The 13,531-nt window shown below is 51.7% G+C and overlaps 2 protein-coding genes across 2 annotated transcripts in view; one reads left to right on the forward strand and one right to left on the reverse strand.

The window, feature by feature from the left end:
* The window catches only part of LOC142422924 (integrin alpha-D-like), a 28,918-nt gene extending 20,976 nt beyond the window's left edge, over positions 1 to 7,942 (forward strand). Inside the window, exons 21-30 of the mRNA XM_075528135.1 lie at positions 1,943 to 2,059; positions 2,158 to 2,237; positions 2,362 to 2,445; positions 5,381 to 5,459; positions 5,622 to 5,729; positions 5,848 to 5,925; positions 6,126 to 6,239; positions 6,386 to 6,490; positions 6,752 to 6,862; positions 7,829 to 7,942. Coding sequence (XP_075384250.1) covers positions 1,943 to 2,059; positions 2,158 to 2,237; positions 2,362 to 2,445; positions 5,381 to 5,459; positions 5,622 to 5,729; positions 5,848 to 5,925; positions 6,126 to 6,239; positions 6,386 to 6,490; positions 6,752 to 6,862; positions 7,829 to 7,942 — 990 coding nt within the window. The remainder of the gene's footprint in view (positions 1 to 1,942; positions 2,060 to 2,157; positions 2,238 to 2,361; positions 2,446 to 5,380; positions 5,460 to 5,621; positions 5,730 to 5,847; positions 5,926 to 6,125; positions 6,240 to 6,385; positions 6,491 to 6,751; positions 6,863 to 7,828) is intronic.
* A 1,861-nt stretch (positions 7,943 to 9,803) lies between these two features.
* On the reverse strand, positions 9,804 to 10,318 carry COX6A2 (cytochrome c oxidase subunit 6A2). The gene is made up of 3 exons (XM_075528472.1): positions 10,246 to 10,318; positions 9,984 to 10,120; positions 9,804 to 9,884 (listed from the first exon to the last, which is right to left on the reverse strand). Exons 1-3 carry the CDS (start codon positions 10,316 to 10,318, stop codon positions 9,804 to 9,806), a joined length of 291 nt encoding a protein of 96 aa, XP_075384587.1.
* Positions 10,319 to 13,531: the final 3,213 nt, after the last annotated feature.

The raw sequence follows: 13,531 nt of genomic DNA on the forward strand, positions 1-13,531 counted from the left end.
CCACTCGTCAATTATTTTTGTTGCTGTTACTGCCTTTTGCCCTCATGTACCTCCCAGTGTCTATCTAGGTCTCAGTCATGCTGTGGTGACCTCCTCCATGTGATGTGCCACCTCCCCGTCACCTAATAGCTCTCTACTCTCTGGTTTTTTCCTCCTTTCACTACCTGAAAACTCACTGCAAGTCAATTCCAACACATAGTGACCCTCTAGGGCCGAGTGAGAGTGCTCCAGTGGGTGTCTGGGACTATTCATCTTGATGGGAACAGAAAGCCTCATCTTTCTCCCTTGGAGCTGCTGGCAGTTTCCAACTGCTGACCTTGCAGTGAGTGGCCCAACCCATAATCCACTAAGCCATCCGGGTGCCAATCTTTTCTTGACTTTCTATCATCGTGGTCTCGTTCCATCGCTGTCCTTGTTTGTGATTGACTTATTTTACTCAGCATACTGTCCTCCAGGTCCATCCTCATTTTGAGATGCTTTGCAGCATCACGGTATTGTTTCATGTGTAATCTTCAGCATTTTGCTTGGGTCCACCATCAGCACCCATGGAAACAGCAGTCGAGAGATCAACTGGTGTGTTGCACTGGGAACATCTGCGGCTCCATCCAGGGCCGTAGTCTCCAAGGCTAGACCAGTCTCTGTGCCACTGAGTTCATCCGGACTCACAGCAGCCCAGTAGGACCGAGTGGAACTGCCCTGGATGTACATCTTTGGGGTGTCAAATATCCTCCTCTTTCCACTCTAGAGCTACTGGTGGTTTTGAACTGCTGACCTTGCGGTTAGCAATCCCATGGACAATCCGCTGTCGCCCTAGAGCTTCAGCTGCTGCACAGGCCTCTTCAAGTGGTAAAAGCAAAGATTTCATTCTGAGGTCAGCTGCCCTGACCAAGCCGTGGTGTCTTCACTCTTCTCCTATGGGTGCAGAAGCTGTGCAGCCAATGAGGGGAAGAATCGATGCATGTGCACGACGGTGTGAGTCAAAGGGGTGGGGTGGGGCTGCTGGGGCACGTCTGGAATGCTCCTTGGAAGCAAGGACGGCAAGCCTTCCTCTCACGTGTCCTGGAGATGTTATCCGGAGAGACAGTCCTGGGAAAGATGGCCGTGCTTGGGAACAAACACAGAGGGGCAGCAACACAGAGGAAGGCCCTCAGGGAAATGCAGTGGCCCAGGGGCTGGGACTGTCGGCTCAGACATGACAACTGTGCAGCTGGTGCAGGATCGGGCGGTGTGCACAAAGTCAACCAGGGTTGGAGCGACTCAGTGGCACCTGGCAACCATGGTATTCCATGGTGTGTCTGCTCTAGATTGTTCACCTTCACTGGGCACGCAGGTGTGTCCATCTCTTTGCTATTGTGAACGGTGCTACTGGCTATGGTTTGAAGTGAGTTCGTTTCCAGACCTGAGGAGGACTAAAGGCCATCGTCGCCGTCTCCAGGGTTAGACCAGTCTCTAGGAGATCAGTAAGCCTGGTCTTTTGAGGATGTTGAATCGCCTTCCGCCTTTTCCTCCCACTCTCTCCAGACCCTGCTAAGGTGGTCCTTTCAGAGCAGTGGCTGGTGGAGCCGAGCATCAGCTAGCCTCCAGGCTACGGAGACTGGTGTTTGAATGGTCCGCCAACCCATTGGACGAATGGTTTTCACGTGTCTTGGATTTCCATCGCTCTTCTTGCGTCCGGATTAGGAGGGACTCCTAGTTGTACCTTCGATGGCTGCTCATGACCTTTCAAGACCCTGGTCACTACTCGCTCAAGTAGGATGGAGGACATCCTCCTCATCAAGGAGGATGGAGAAGCCTTCTTGGTGGATTCTGTTGGATTCTTTATCTTTTTTCCATTAAAATGTCCACTTTTCCCGTAATGCTTTGCAGTGCCACCAAGGTTCTAGATAAAGGCTTGCAGTCCACAGATACTCGTAATTTTTAAAAATCGATGCTCCTCCCCCAGAACCAACCTCATCGGCACCTACTTGATCTGGCGTGCGAGACCGTGCACCCTGGGAGTGCGGGCCTCCGAAGCAGCAGCTGTAGCGTCAATCACCCCATCTTCCACGAGGGCAGCAAGGTCGGTGTGTCCCTCCAAATCCTCCCCTCTGCTCTCTGGCCCTTCCTTCACGGCCCACGGCCTGCCCTATCCTCACTTCATCTTCCTTGCTTCCTCAGGGTGTTTTCATAGTCACATTCCATGTCTCTCCCAAGGCCACTCTGGGAGACAAGCTGCTTCTGAGAGCCCATGCTAGCAGGTGAGCCCCGGTCAACCTGAGAGACCGTAACAACCCTCAGAGCCCCGCCCCCGCCCACCTCACACCCAATTGGAGAAGCTTCTCCTGGATCCCTTCCCAGCCAGGATCCCCTCTGTTTTGCCAGTGAGAATAATAAGCCAGAGACCAACAAGACTAGCGTCCAGCTGGAGCTCCCGGTGAAATACACCATCTACACCGTGATTAGCAGGTAATTCATCCCTGACACTCCCCCTTGGGCCTCTGACCTTCCCATAAGACTGGTACTCCCCTCTGCAGCCCAGCCTGCTTTGAGGAGGGTGGGCACCCACAAGTGGACCCCTCTGATTCCTCGAATGCTTCTGTGGGTGACCAGCCACAGGTCACTTATCCCAGCTCTAACTTCTTCTCTAATGTGCCCCTCACTGTGGCTAAGGACGTCCACCGCTAAGGCCCCGCACACCTCGACACCACCTTGGGCTACCTCCCCTCCCTCCAGATGCCCGCTTCCTCTCACAGCACGCCAAGTCTCCCCTCCGTGCCCTGCGTAAGCTGAGCGTGCCCTGAAGCAAAGCTGCTAGATGAGACGGTCGCCCTCAAGTGGGGAGCTTGGATCCGAGCAGGATCTGTTCCGTGACCACAAGGAAGGAAGGGAACTGCAGGCTTCCGTAGAACTCAGAGGGAGCAGAGGTGTGAGAGAGAGGCTGCTGGGAAAGAGCCCAAGACCTGGGAAGGTCACCAGAGAGGCAAGTGCGGGCTGCTGCTCTGGGTTCCAAAAGTGAGCTGAGGATATCACCAACACACACACACACACACACACACACACAGCTGAGTGAACAAAACACCAGGTGCTTCGAAAGTGGCACGGAAGCTTAAGTGTTTACCACGGCACAGAGGCTGCTCTTGCTCCTACTTTATGAACTAGAGGGGAAACTCAATGAACTAGAGGGAAAGTCAATGAACTAGAGGGAAACTCAAGCAGCGTCCTCTTTCCCATGCAGGGATCCCTCCATGACACAGATACACTAGAACTTATCATCGATGAACACATATCAATTACTTAACAGAAGGCCTGCCCCACCTAGGTGCATTCCTAAATTCCTATTCGTTTTGCAGAATCAGAGGCATTTACAAACACACCTATGTGTGGTGTGTCAGGTAGTGCTTGGAACCCTTACTCTTCTCTTTACTAGTCCCGCTCTATGACATAGTTGCTTTTAATCCCCCCTTTTTTTACCCATAAAGAGACCGAGAGGTTTCTGGTCTCCCCTGAGAAAAAAAGAGAGAGAGCGAGAGGTTTCATAACTTGTCTCCGTAATCCAACTGCCACGTGGTAGAACCAGGAACCAAACCCAGGTGGCTGCCCATGGAGAGTCCATGCTCTTCATGCCTCTCAGGGTGCTGGGGACAGCCAGGTGAACAGAGGTTAGAACAACACGATGCTCAGGTAGAATAGGGAAACCCACAGGGAAGGGCTAGCATAATCCAGGGGCAGGCTGGGGTGGCGTGAGAGAGAAACCAGTATTTACGGCGAACTTACTGTGTTCGGTACTTCCGTACCCTCATCACAAGTATTAAAAGTAGGCTCTACTAATAGCCCCATCCTTCTACTCACATAGGAAGTGGTGGGCGTGAGGTCTGGGCCCCGGTGGTTCTGGCTACAGAGCCTGTGTTCTTCATCAGCAGCCTGATAGCCACACGGGTCTTAACACTGTTGGGGCCTTGGGATTTCTGTGTGGTTGGTTAGGCTTCTGGGAGTTGGTGTGGTTAGATGCCAGCGAGTGGTGCCAACCCAGCACGACCCAATGCACAACAGCACAAAGCACTGCCCGGCCTGAGCCGTCCTCATCATGGTTACATTTGAGGCCCTGGACGCAGCCACGGTGTCGACCCATCTCGTGAGGCCTTCCTCTTTTTCTGCTGCCCGCTTCTTCCATGAGCATGATGTCCTTCTCAGGGACTGGGCTCTCTTGACAACATGTCCAAAGCGTATGAGACAGAGTCTCGCCATCCTTGCCCCTCCAGGGAGGCCATCCTAGAAGGTCACTCTGAGTCAGAAATGACTCGATGGCAGTGAGTCGTTCTGCGTGTTCAGTGCTGGTACAACACACACCTCCCACTGCTTGTCTGCTTGATTCCACCGGGATGGCAAGAAAAGTGGGTCAACCATACAGCCTGGCATGTGGGAAATTTTTCTTGAATAGATGGATGGGATGAAGGCATAGATGGATGGATGCATGTATGCATGCATGCATGAATGTGGGTGCATGGATGGATGGATGAATGGCTGGTTGGATGCAGGGATGGAAGGATGGAGGGAAGGATGGTTGGATGATTGGATGGAGGAAGGGAAGGATGGTTGGATAGATGGATGGATGGATGGATGGATGGATGGATGGATGGATGGATGGATGCATGAATGGATTGACGGATGGATGGACGGATGGAAGGACGGACAGACAGATGGACAGATGGACGGATGGATGGATGAATGGATGGATGAATGGATTGACGGATGGATGGATGGATGGATAGATGGATGGATGGATGGACGGATGGATGATGGACCCATCTGAAGCCTGGAACATTTTTTTATCCCATCATGGGCCTTTGTTCATGCACCATATTTCTTTACACGGACTTATTTACCTGCCCCAGGATGGCATGTCAGAGAGACAGTATCGTCATTCCCACACTGGAGGGGATCTCACTGCATTTTGGCCCTGGCCGTCAACCTCTGGGGTCCCTCGCCCCGATTTGTTCTGGCAGCAGCCTCCGTAAGCAGGACCTGAGGCCAGCCCTGTGCTTGCTGGAAAGGCAGCGTAAGCCCTTTTCCATAAACATTTCAACATGATGTGAGGCAGCGTGTGGGGCAGACCTGGAAGTGACGAGCTGTAGAGGGCAGCTGGGCAAGCACATTCCAAGCAGAAGAGCAAATTCGTGAAAGACTCCCAGGCCACCAAAGAAGAGCTCGAGGGTCTCAGTGACACTGGGTCAAAGGACACCAGGCAGCGAGCAGCCGGGAGCTGAGGCTGAAGAGGCACGTTTGGGCCGCCAGCATTTCCCTGGATCATCCTCTGGGACCAACCACGCTCACTGCAGGAGGGTGGGGCACACCAAGAGGGCGGTCCCAGAACTGGTTTTCCCCTTGGAACCTCTCTCTCCAGGCTTGAAGAATCCACCAAGTACTTGAACTTTTCCACTTCGGATGGAAAGATCAAGAAAGAAGCCAAGCACGGATATCACGTGAGGGCCTGGGGAACCATCCCCTCAGTCTTCCCATGGTGCTGATCAGTTTGGAAGTTGGCAGGGGAAGGCTACAGATGAGTCCGGAGGTGGGGTCAAGAAAGACACGGGCTATGGGATGCTCCGGGGACCGTGGTGATGTTCGTTCTCCATTTTCCACAGGTGAATAACCTGAGCCAGCGGGGTGTGGCCGTCAGCATTCGTTTCTGGGTCCCCATCCTGCTGAACGGCGTGGCTGTCTGGGATGTGGTTATGGTGGCCCCTTCCCAGGTGCCTGTCTGCCTCCCTCCCTCTTTGGGTCTGATCTCGCAATGCTTCACACCCTCTTGCCACGGAAATGTGTTTGTTGTTTGTTTGATTCTGTGGCTTCAAGTGTTTCTCTCTTTAGAGTCTCCCCTGTGTGTCAGAGAGAGAACATCCCCAGCATTCTGGCTTCCTGGCAAAGATTCCAAAGAGCTCCACGCTGGTGAGGATACTCTTAAACCCTCATAGAAGGGTCAGTTGCACATCTTGGGGGTACAGGGAGATGTCCCTTAGACTCCAGAGAACATATATATAATCTCCTGGCATTGCTCATCTGTTCCCCACCCCACCCCCAAATCTAACAAACCCCATTTTCTCTTGGGGTTCCTTACCTCCTCAACTTCATTCCTGTTCTGTCCCTAGGACTGCTCCATTGCCGTCTGCCTGCGGTTCCAATGCGACATCCCCTCCTTCGACATCCAGAATGAGCTTGACTTCGTCCTCAAAGGCAACCTCAGCTTTGGCTGGGTCCGCCAGGTGTGTACGGTCTGGCAGCAGAACCCCCTCCCCCGGACTCAGGTGAAAGCTAAGGCATCCGTACCCAAACCTGGAGCCTAGCGCGTTTCTTGAACGCTGGGCCCTCCCCCAGAGCGAATTCGCCAGCTTCTCCCTCTCCTTCGCAGATGCTGCAGAAGAAGAAGGTGTCGGTCGTGAGTGTGGCTGAAATTACCTTCAACAGATCGATCTATTCCCAGCTACCCAGACAGGAGGCATTTCTCAGAGCCCAGGTATTGATTGTGTGGTATGCAGTGGCCAGGCTGGGGGAAAGACTCTTGATGCTAAATCTATGACATTGGGTGGAAGGACTGCAGACCTGGAGGGAAGAAAGGCGAAGTTCCCTGAGCAGGACAGCTGTCCCTAAGCCCACAGGTGCTTCTGCATCGGGGAGCAGGGGAAGGAAGGGGCAGGGAACTGTGATGGGGGAACCTGGAGGGAGTGTGGGGTAGCGAGCAGCCTGATGCTCTCTGATGAAGTCACTCCCACATCAGATGGAGACCATGCTGGAAGAGAACGAAGACTACAACCCAATCCCCCTCATCATGGGCAGCTCCGTGGGAGGGATTCTGCTGCTGGCTCTCATCACAGCCACACTGTACAAGGTATTCTCAACCCATTCCGGATATCACTGGGACTCCTGGTGACGTAGTATTGATGCACCGGGCTGCTAACCACAGAGTCGGCAGTTCAAAACCACCAGTTGCTGCGAGGGAGAAAGACGAGGCTCCTGTGAAGAGTGAGTCTCAGAAACCCACAGGGGCAGTCCTGCCCTGCCCTATAGGGTCACCATGAGTCGGAACTGATTCGACGGCTGTGGGATAGTCTGTTTTGTTTTGTTTCTTGGTACCTGTAGCATCCAAGCTAAGCCCTTCCACAGCGAGGACAGGAGATTGGGAAGAACCCAGACCCTGGAGTCGAGACGGTCTGGACGCGTGTGTTTTAGCGCTGTCGCTCAGTGAAGTTGCTGCGTGATATTAGGCAGTCGGCTCCGCCTTTCTGAGCCCTTTCCCTTATTGCTGAAATTACAAGAATGCCTAGATCACAGAGTGGACAAAGCGAGTGAGAAACGAGGCCAGAGCATGTGGACACACCCGTCTGACCCCCCCAAGTCTAATCTTTTCTGCTGCAGACTCTAGTTACAACCTGCCAAGTACTATGCTTGGCCCTCAAAAAAAACAAAACAAAACAAAATAAAAAATGAGCTCACTGCCCTCAAGTCGAGGCCAGCTCATGGAGAGACCCTGGAGGGAAGAGTAGAAGTGTCCCTGGGGGGTTCTGAGATGGCACTCCTTCACGGGAGTAGAAAGCCTCGTCTTTCTCCCGAGGAGCCGCTGGTAGTTTCAAACCGCCTACCTTGTGGTTAGCAGCCCAACAGGGAACCACCATGCCACCAGGGCTCCCCACTAGGTGATGTGAATGGGATGCTGTTCACCGAAACCAATGTCCGGCACACAAATGCGGGTTAGCTGAGCTCGCTTCTCTTTTCCTCCCCCCTCACTTAGCTTCTTCCCATTTCCAACTTTCTCTCCTCGCCTTCACCTGGTTTTCTGATTTGCTTCCCCCTGTAGCTCGGCTTCTTCAGACGTCAGTACAAAGAGCTGCTGGATAACAAAGCTGAAGACAGCACTGCAGTTAGAGGGCAGCATCTCAGCCGAGAGGTCCCACATCCGTCTCTGTCTTAAAGACCCACTTCCCTCTTCATCTCTACCCCAAGTGGCTGGTCTTGCCTCACCAGCGTCTACTTTCCCAGGGAAAACTTTCTTCTTTTTTTAAAAAAATGATTTTATTGGGGGGATCGTATAGCTCTTATCACAATCCATCCATCCATCCATTGTGTCAAGCACATTTGTACATTTGTTGCCCTCATCATTCTCAAAACATTTTCTTTCTATTTGAGCCCTTGGTATCAGCTCCTCATTTCCCCCCTCCCTCCCCAACCCTCCTTCCCTCATGAACCTTTGATAATTAAACATTTTTTTTCATGTCTTACACTGAACCATGTCTCCCTTCACCCACTTTCCTGTTGTCCATCCCCCAGGGAGGGGTTATAGGTAGATCATTGTGATCAGTCCCCCCTTTCTCCCCCACCGTCCTCTTACTCTTCAGGGAGAACTTTTGCAGAGGTATGGGCAGGCCTCATCAACCTATCAGGTGCCAGGTCACCTTCCCAACAAATTGAAAGATCTTGTTATTTTCACACATCTGTTCGACTTCCTCAGGAGGACTCGCTTAGATTCCGCATGGAGAGAACGGTTACATTAAATAAGAACACAGTAACGCCTGCGCTTGTACGGAGGAGACTCCATCAAGGAGCTGGAGTGCTATTCTGGGGGTCGTTGGGGGAACCTGGGTGTGGGTACAGAAAGAAGCCCTTGTATTTTCTCAGGTGATGGATGCCTGTGGGCATCTCATTGTTAATGGTGCTGTGACTGGGCAGTTCTACCCTGTCCTACATGGTCCCTCTGCGTCGGTATGACTTGATGGCAGTGAGTTTGTGAGTGGCTAGTGTTGGGGGAGGAAGTCAAAGCTCTGTATGTATGTATTGGGGACGGGTTTAGGCACCAGTTTTAGGCTCTTTGGTGAGTGTTCAGGGGCCCTCTCCTCATTTGCCATTGCGTCATAGTGACCCTGTAGGACAGGGTCGAACTGCCCCCTGGGTTCCTGAGACTGTACCTGTTTTCAGGATTCTCCTGCAGAACAGAGGGGCTGGGGGTTCCAAACAGGGATCCTTGCTGCCCAACTCGTAATCACTACGCCACCAGGGCTCCTGGGCTGTCCTCGGAGGTGAGTAGAATGACCAGAGGTTGTTTAAGTCAATCTATCCCTCGAAGGGGTTCCCAGAAGCCAAGAGGGTCAATTTCCAGTAAGGGGCAGCTGATTTCCCACCCTGATCAGAGTGACCAGAACATTCCACACCCATAACTCATTGTCAGAGCTCCCAGATGGGGAGCAGAGCCTCTGCTGGAGACTGGGGTTCTCTGGAAGTAGCCAGGGTCCACAGATGCTGTCCGCTCAGGCAAAACGTGGTCCTTGAGGTCAGGGCCTGGGTCTGGTGGGGCCTCCGAGGAGCTGCCTGAATTTGAACAAGTCTTTTCATCGCTGACGACTCTCAACTTCCTCCTCTGGAGAAGGGGAAAGTGGGTCTTGCTCCCAGAGTTACTGTGAGGATACTTTGTATGCCAGGGCCCTTTAGAATCCAACCCCACAGCAAACGACTCACGGCTCGGCCCCTTGGCAGGGTTTCTAAGAATCTAAGTCCTTATGGAAGCAGACAGACCGCCTTATCTTTCTCCCGTGGAGCCAACCTCACAGTCAACAGCGCAGCGCTCAACCTTCCTGGGAGAAGCAGCTAGAGCCTCAGGCTCCACGTGCCAGCCAGACCACAGCGGACCACGCTGTGCGCATGCGCCACGCGAAGCCACGCCCACACGCCACGTCACGCCCCACCCCGCGCATGCGCCGCCCCGCCCAGGCCGCAGAGAACGAGGACACGAAGCTTCCATTCCTTTATTGCGGAGCGGGGGCCCGGGGCCTCGCTGGTTCTCAGTGTTCGTAGCCGGTGGGGAGTGGGTTCGTGTGGGGGTTGTGGAAGAGGGTGTGGTTGCCGTCACCCCAGCAGTAGGGCTGTGGGAAGAGGGAGAGCAAGTTGTCAAGGCTGACACCCCCCTACACACCCACACCCACACCCCACGGTCACCCCCTGGCCCGCAAGCTCCTCCTTACCTTGGTGCGGATTCGAAGGTGGTGGTAGGGGACGAACTCGGGGCGCCCCTGGTGGCCCGCGTGCAGCCAGCTGTTGAGGGTGCAGACGGCCACGCTAGGAAGAGCCAGCATGAAGGACAGGAGGCGCCAGGTGCGGCCTGGGTGCAGGGGAGCCGCGTGAAACGCCACCCTGGGGTCGCTTCCCACCACCCCCACCTCCAAGGAGCTCTGGGGCTGGGTACACAAGGTCAGGAACCCAGGGAGCCCTGTCCCTGCCGCTCACCTCCGGCCCCTGCGTGCCCTCCCTTGGCGGCAGTGGCCAAGCCCCGATTCAAGATCCGCAGAGGGAGCGCCATAGCGAGAAGCCAGCGGAGCAGTGGTGCCCTTTCCCTCTCCTTCACTGGGGCCTCGGGTCCCCTCCCCTCTTTGCAGCCCAATCACCTCTGCAGCCGGGACCACGAGTGGCTATTTTTACAGGAGTGGTTCTATATTTAAAACTGGGCCTGCCTAGCCTGACACCCTTCCCTTGGGACAGCTGAGGACCCAGTCTTTTGCCAAGAGGACTTTTTTTTTTAAACATTTTATTAGGGGCTCATACAACTCTTATCACAATCCATACATATACATACATCAATTGTATAAAGCACATCTGTACATTCTTTGCCCTAATCATTTTCAAAGCATTTGCTCTCCACTTAAGCCCTTTGCATCCAGTCCTCTTTTTTTTTTTCCTCCCTCCCCGCTCCCCCCTCCCTCATGAGCCCTTGGTAATTTATAATTATTTTGTCGTATCTTGCCCTATCCGGCGTCGAGGACTTTTAAAAGACGATGTGGCATTCTCTTTTATGGTCGCAGGGAACGGTTTTGCCCAGCACTCCCCTATTCCCAATGCCTGGCACACAGTAGGCTTTCAGTAAATATTGGTGTAGTGAGTTGCCATTTCGTCGTGGATTGTGGTTTTCCTCTGTAAAAATGTACAGTCATTCTGATCTTCTGTGCTTTTTGTGAATCTAGGAAATGTTTCAAGTCTCTGTAAAGATCAGCAGTCACCCTAGCTAGTCTTAGGAGATAAGCAATTAAGAATTTTAAGGCGCTCACAGGTATTTCTGATACAACCAGAGAAGCCACGGTGGATGGACTTCAGTGGATACCCCACAGCTTATACTACTAGATGCTGAAGTGGTACGTGCCTCAAGCCCCGCTTTGGGCACCAAATGTGGCGGCCGGTGACAGTGCGGGGCAGAAAAGAAGACACGGACACGGGAAATGTGGTTTCACACCAGCGAAAGGTTGACACCTGGGCTGCATGTAGCACAGACAGCTGCCCTGCACGGTCTTTTGTTTTCTCAGCTAGCTAAGGCATGGGTTAGTAAGCACGCAGGCACTCTGCAAAAGTCAACAAGGAACGAGGGAGCAGACTAAGCACTAGGTTCTCACAACAAACTGCCTTATCGGGAGGCTCGGGGGTGTTGTCCTTAGGAATGAGCACAGTGTCCTCGGACAGGTCCTGCTCCCAGAACCGCCTCCAAGCCCTTTGCAGCCCAGGCGCCCAGACCCCTCTCCTTTGCCAGGGGCATCTGGTGTCCATGGAAATAACCCACTGCCTTCAGCCTATGTTAACTCCTTCAGGGCCAACACCGAAGACTCAAAATGGTATCATTGCACTAACAAGCCAGACTCCACTCACCTGAATAGAGATTCTTCATACAGCTGAAATCCTCGTTCTAGCCCCAATCTAAGACCAGTCCATTACTATGACCTGGCCCTGCTCGATGCTCACCTCATGAAGAGATCACTGACGATACAGGTGCTACAGCAGAGTGGCAAAGCAGCCCAATGTGCCTGGCCACCAGAAAGAATTGTGTCTGGGATCTAAAAGGTTTGTCTTAAAACAAGCAGCCATCTCAACGAGACAGCAACTAAATCCATGTGGAAATAGCACACCAGCCTGTGTGATCCAAGGATTATAAATAATAAAATCCGAAGCCAAAGGAGGGAATAATAGCAGAGGCTGTGAATGACAGTGGAAGCCCAAAACCCATTTGTGGGACTAAGCGTGGGGTGGATCCCCTCAACCATATTTGAGGGGTGTGAATAGTCTTGCTATCAGACAGACAGCATTATAAAGCCAACTGTGGCAGATGTAGTTAGGTTATAATGTAGTAGCCTAGTGGTTCTCAACCTTTTTAATGCCGTGACCCTTTCATACAGTTCCTCATGTTGTGGTGACCCCAAACATAAAATTATTTTTGTTGCTACTTCATCACTGTCATGAAACGGGCGACCCCTGTGAAAGGGTCGTTTGTCCCCCAAAGGGGTCGCAACCCACACACAGGTTGAGAACAGCTGTAAATCGCCTATCATTTGATCTCCACGTTGATCCACTTTAACGTTCCAGTTTTTAATATTTTCTCTTTGCTTGAGGTTTGTCTAGTCATTGTTTTTGTTTTCTTTGCTTTCATTGTATGATTGTGTTTTGTATGATTCCTACCTATGAAATGCAGGCTAGGAAGATCAATCGAGACAGTAACTGGATAGGGGCATGGCAGGGGAGAGTTGAGGGGCATTGAGCTAACCACGAATACAAGATGAAAATGTTCTGAAATCAATTGTGGTGATGTTTGCACAAATCTTAATGTGATTGAGCAACTAAATTGTGTGATGTGTGAAGTATATGCCAATAAAACTATTTTCTAACCAACTTTAATCCTGAGGTTGCTCTTGTCTTCTGAATCAGAGGATCATGTGGGAGCACCAGTTGGTAATGTGCAGGTCAACCCACCTTACCTGCAAGAAAGGAAATTAGTTGTGGCTTAGGAAGGCAGAGATTCTGCCTTGGGAAAGGCTCCCATATAGGAAGAATCTTCAAAAGATACTAGAGCAACCACAACCCTATAAATGTGTACAGCCGAGGTTCTCAAGCTGTGGGTCATGACCCTTTTAGGGGTCAAATGACCCTTTCACAGGGGTCACCTAAGATCATCAGAAAACACATATTTCCCATGGTCTTAGGAACCGAGACACTGCTCCTCTATCCCTCCCCAGGCGGGTCTGCCCACATGCAGATATGCTGATCTGGTGAGAAAGAAGCTATCTCAACCCTCACACTGAAGTTGGCTCTTAATGCATTCTGTCCCAAAATGTAGCAATGCAGTTTACTGTTATCGTATTAAGACTGTTACCCATGCTACACCACGCTTCAAGACAAAATTTCATTTATTTGTAATTAGAAATAAATAGTTCACAATATAGAATTCTATATTGTTTTCGTGATGAATCGCTATGCTTTAATGATGTTCAATTTGTAACAATGAAAATATATCCTGCCTAAAAATAAAAAAGAAAGAAAATACATCCTGTCTATCAGATGTTGACATGGTGATTCATAACAGTAGCAAAATGACAGTTATGAAGTAGGACCCAAAATAAATTTACGGTTGGGGGTCACCACAACATGAGGTACTGTATGAAAGGGTCACGGCATGTGGAAGGTTGAGAACCGCTGGTCTACAGCAATCTGTGTGCTGTTTTAATCTGAAAAACTGACTACCTGGAAGAAAAAGAATAAA

This window comes from Tenrec ecaudatus, chromosome 12 (assembly GCF_050624435.1).
Source record: "Tenrec ecaudatus isolate mTenEca1 chromosome 12, mTenEca1.hap1, whole genome shotgun sequence".
NCBI lineage: Eukaryota > Metazoa > Chordata > Mammalia > Afrosoricida > Tenrecidae > Tenrec > Tenrec ecaudatus.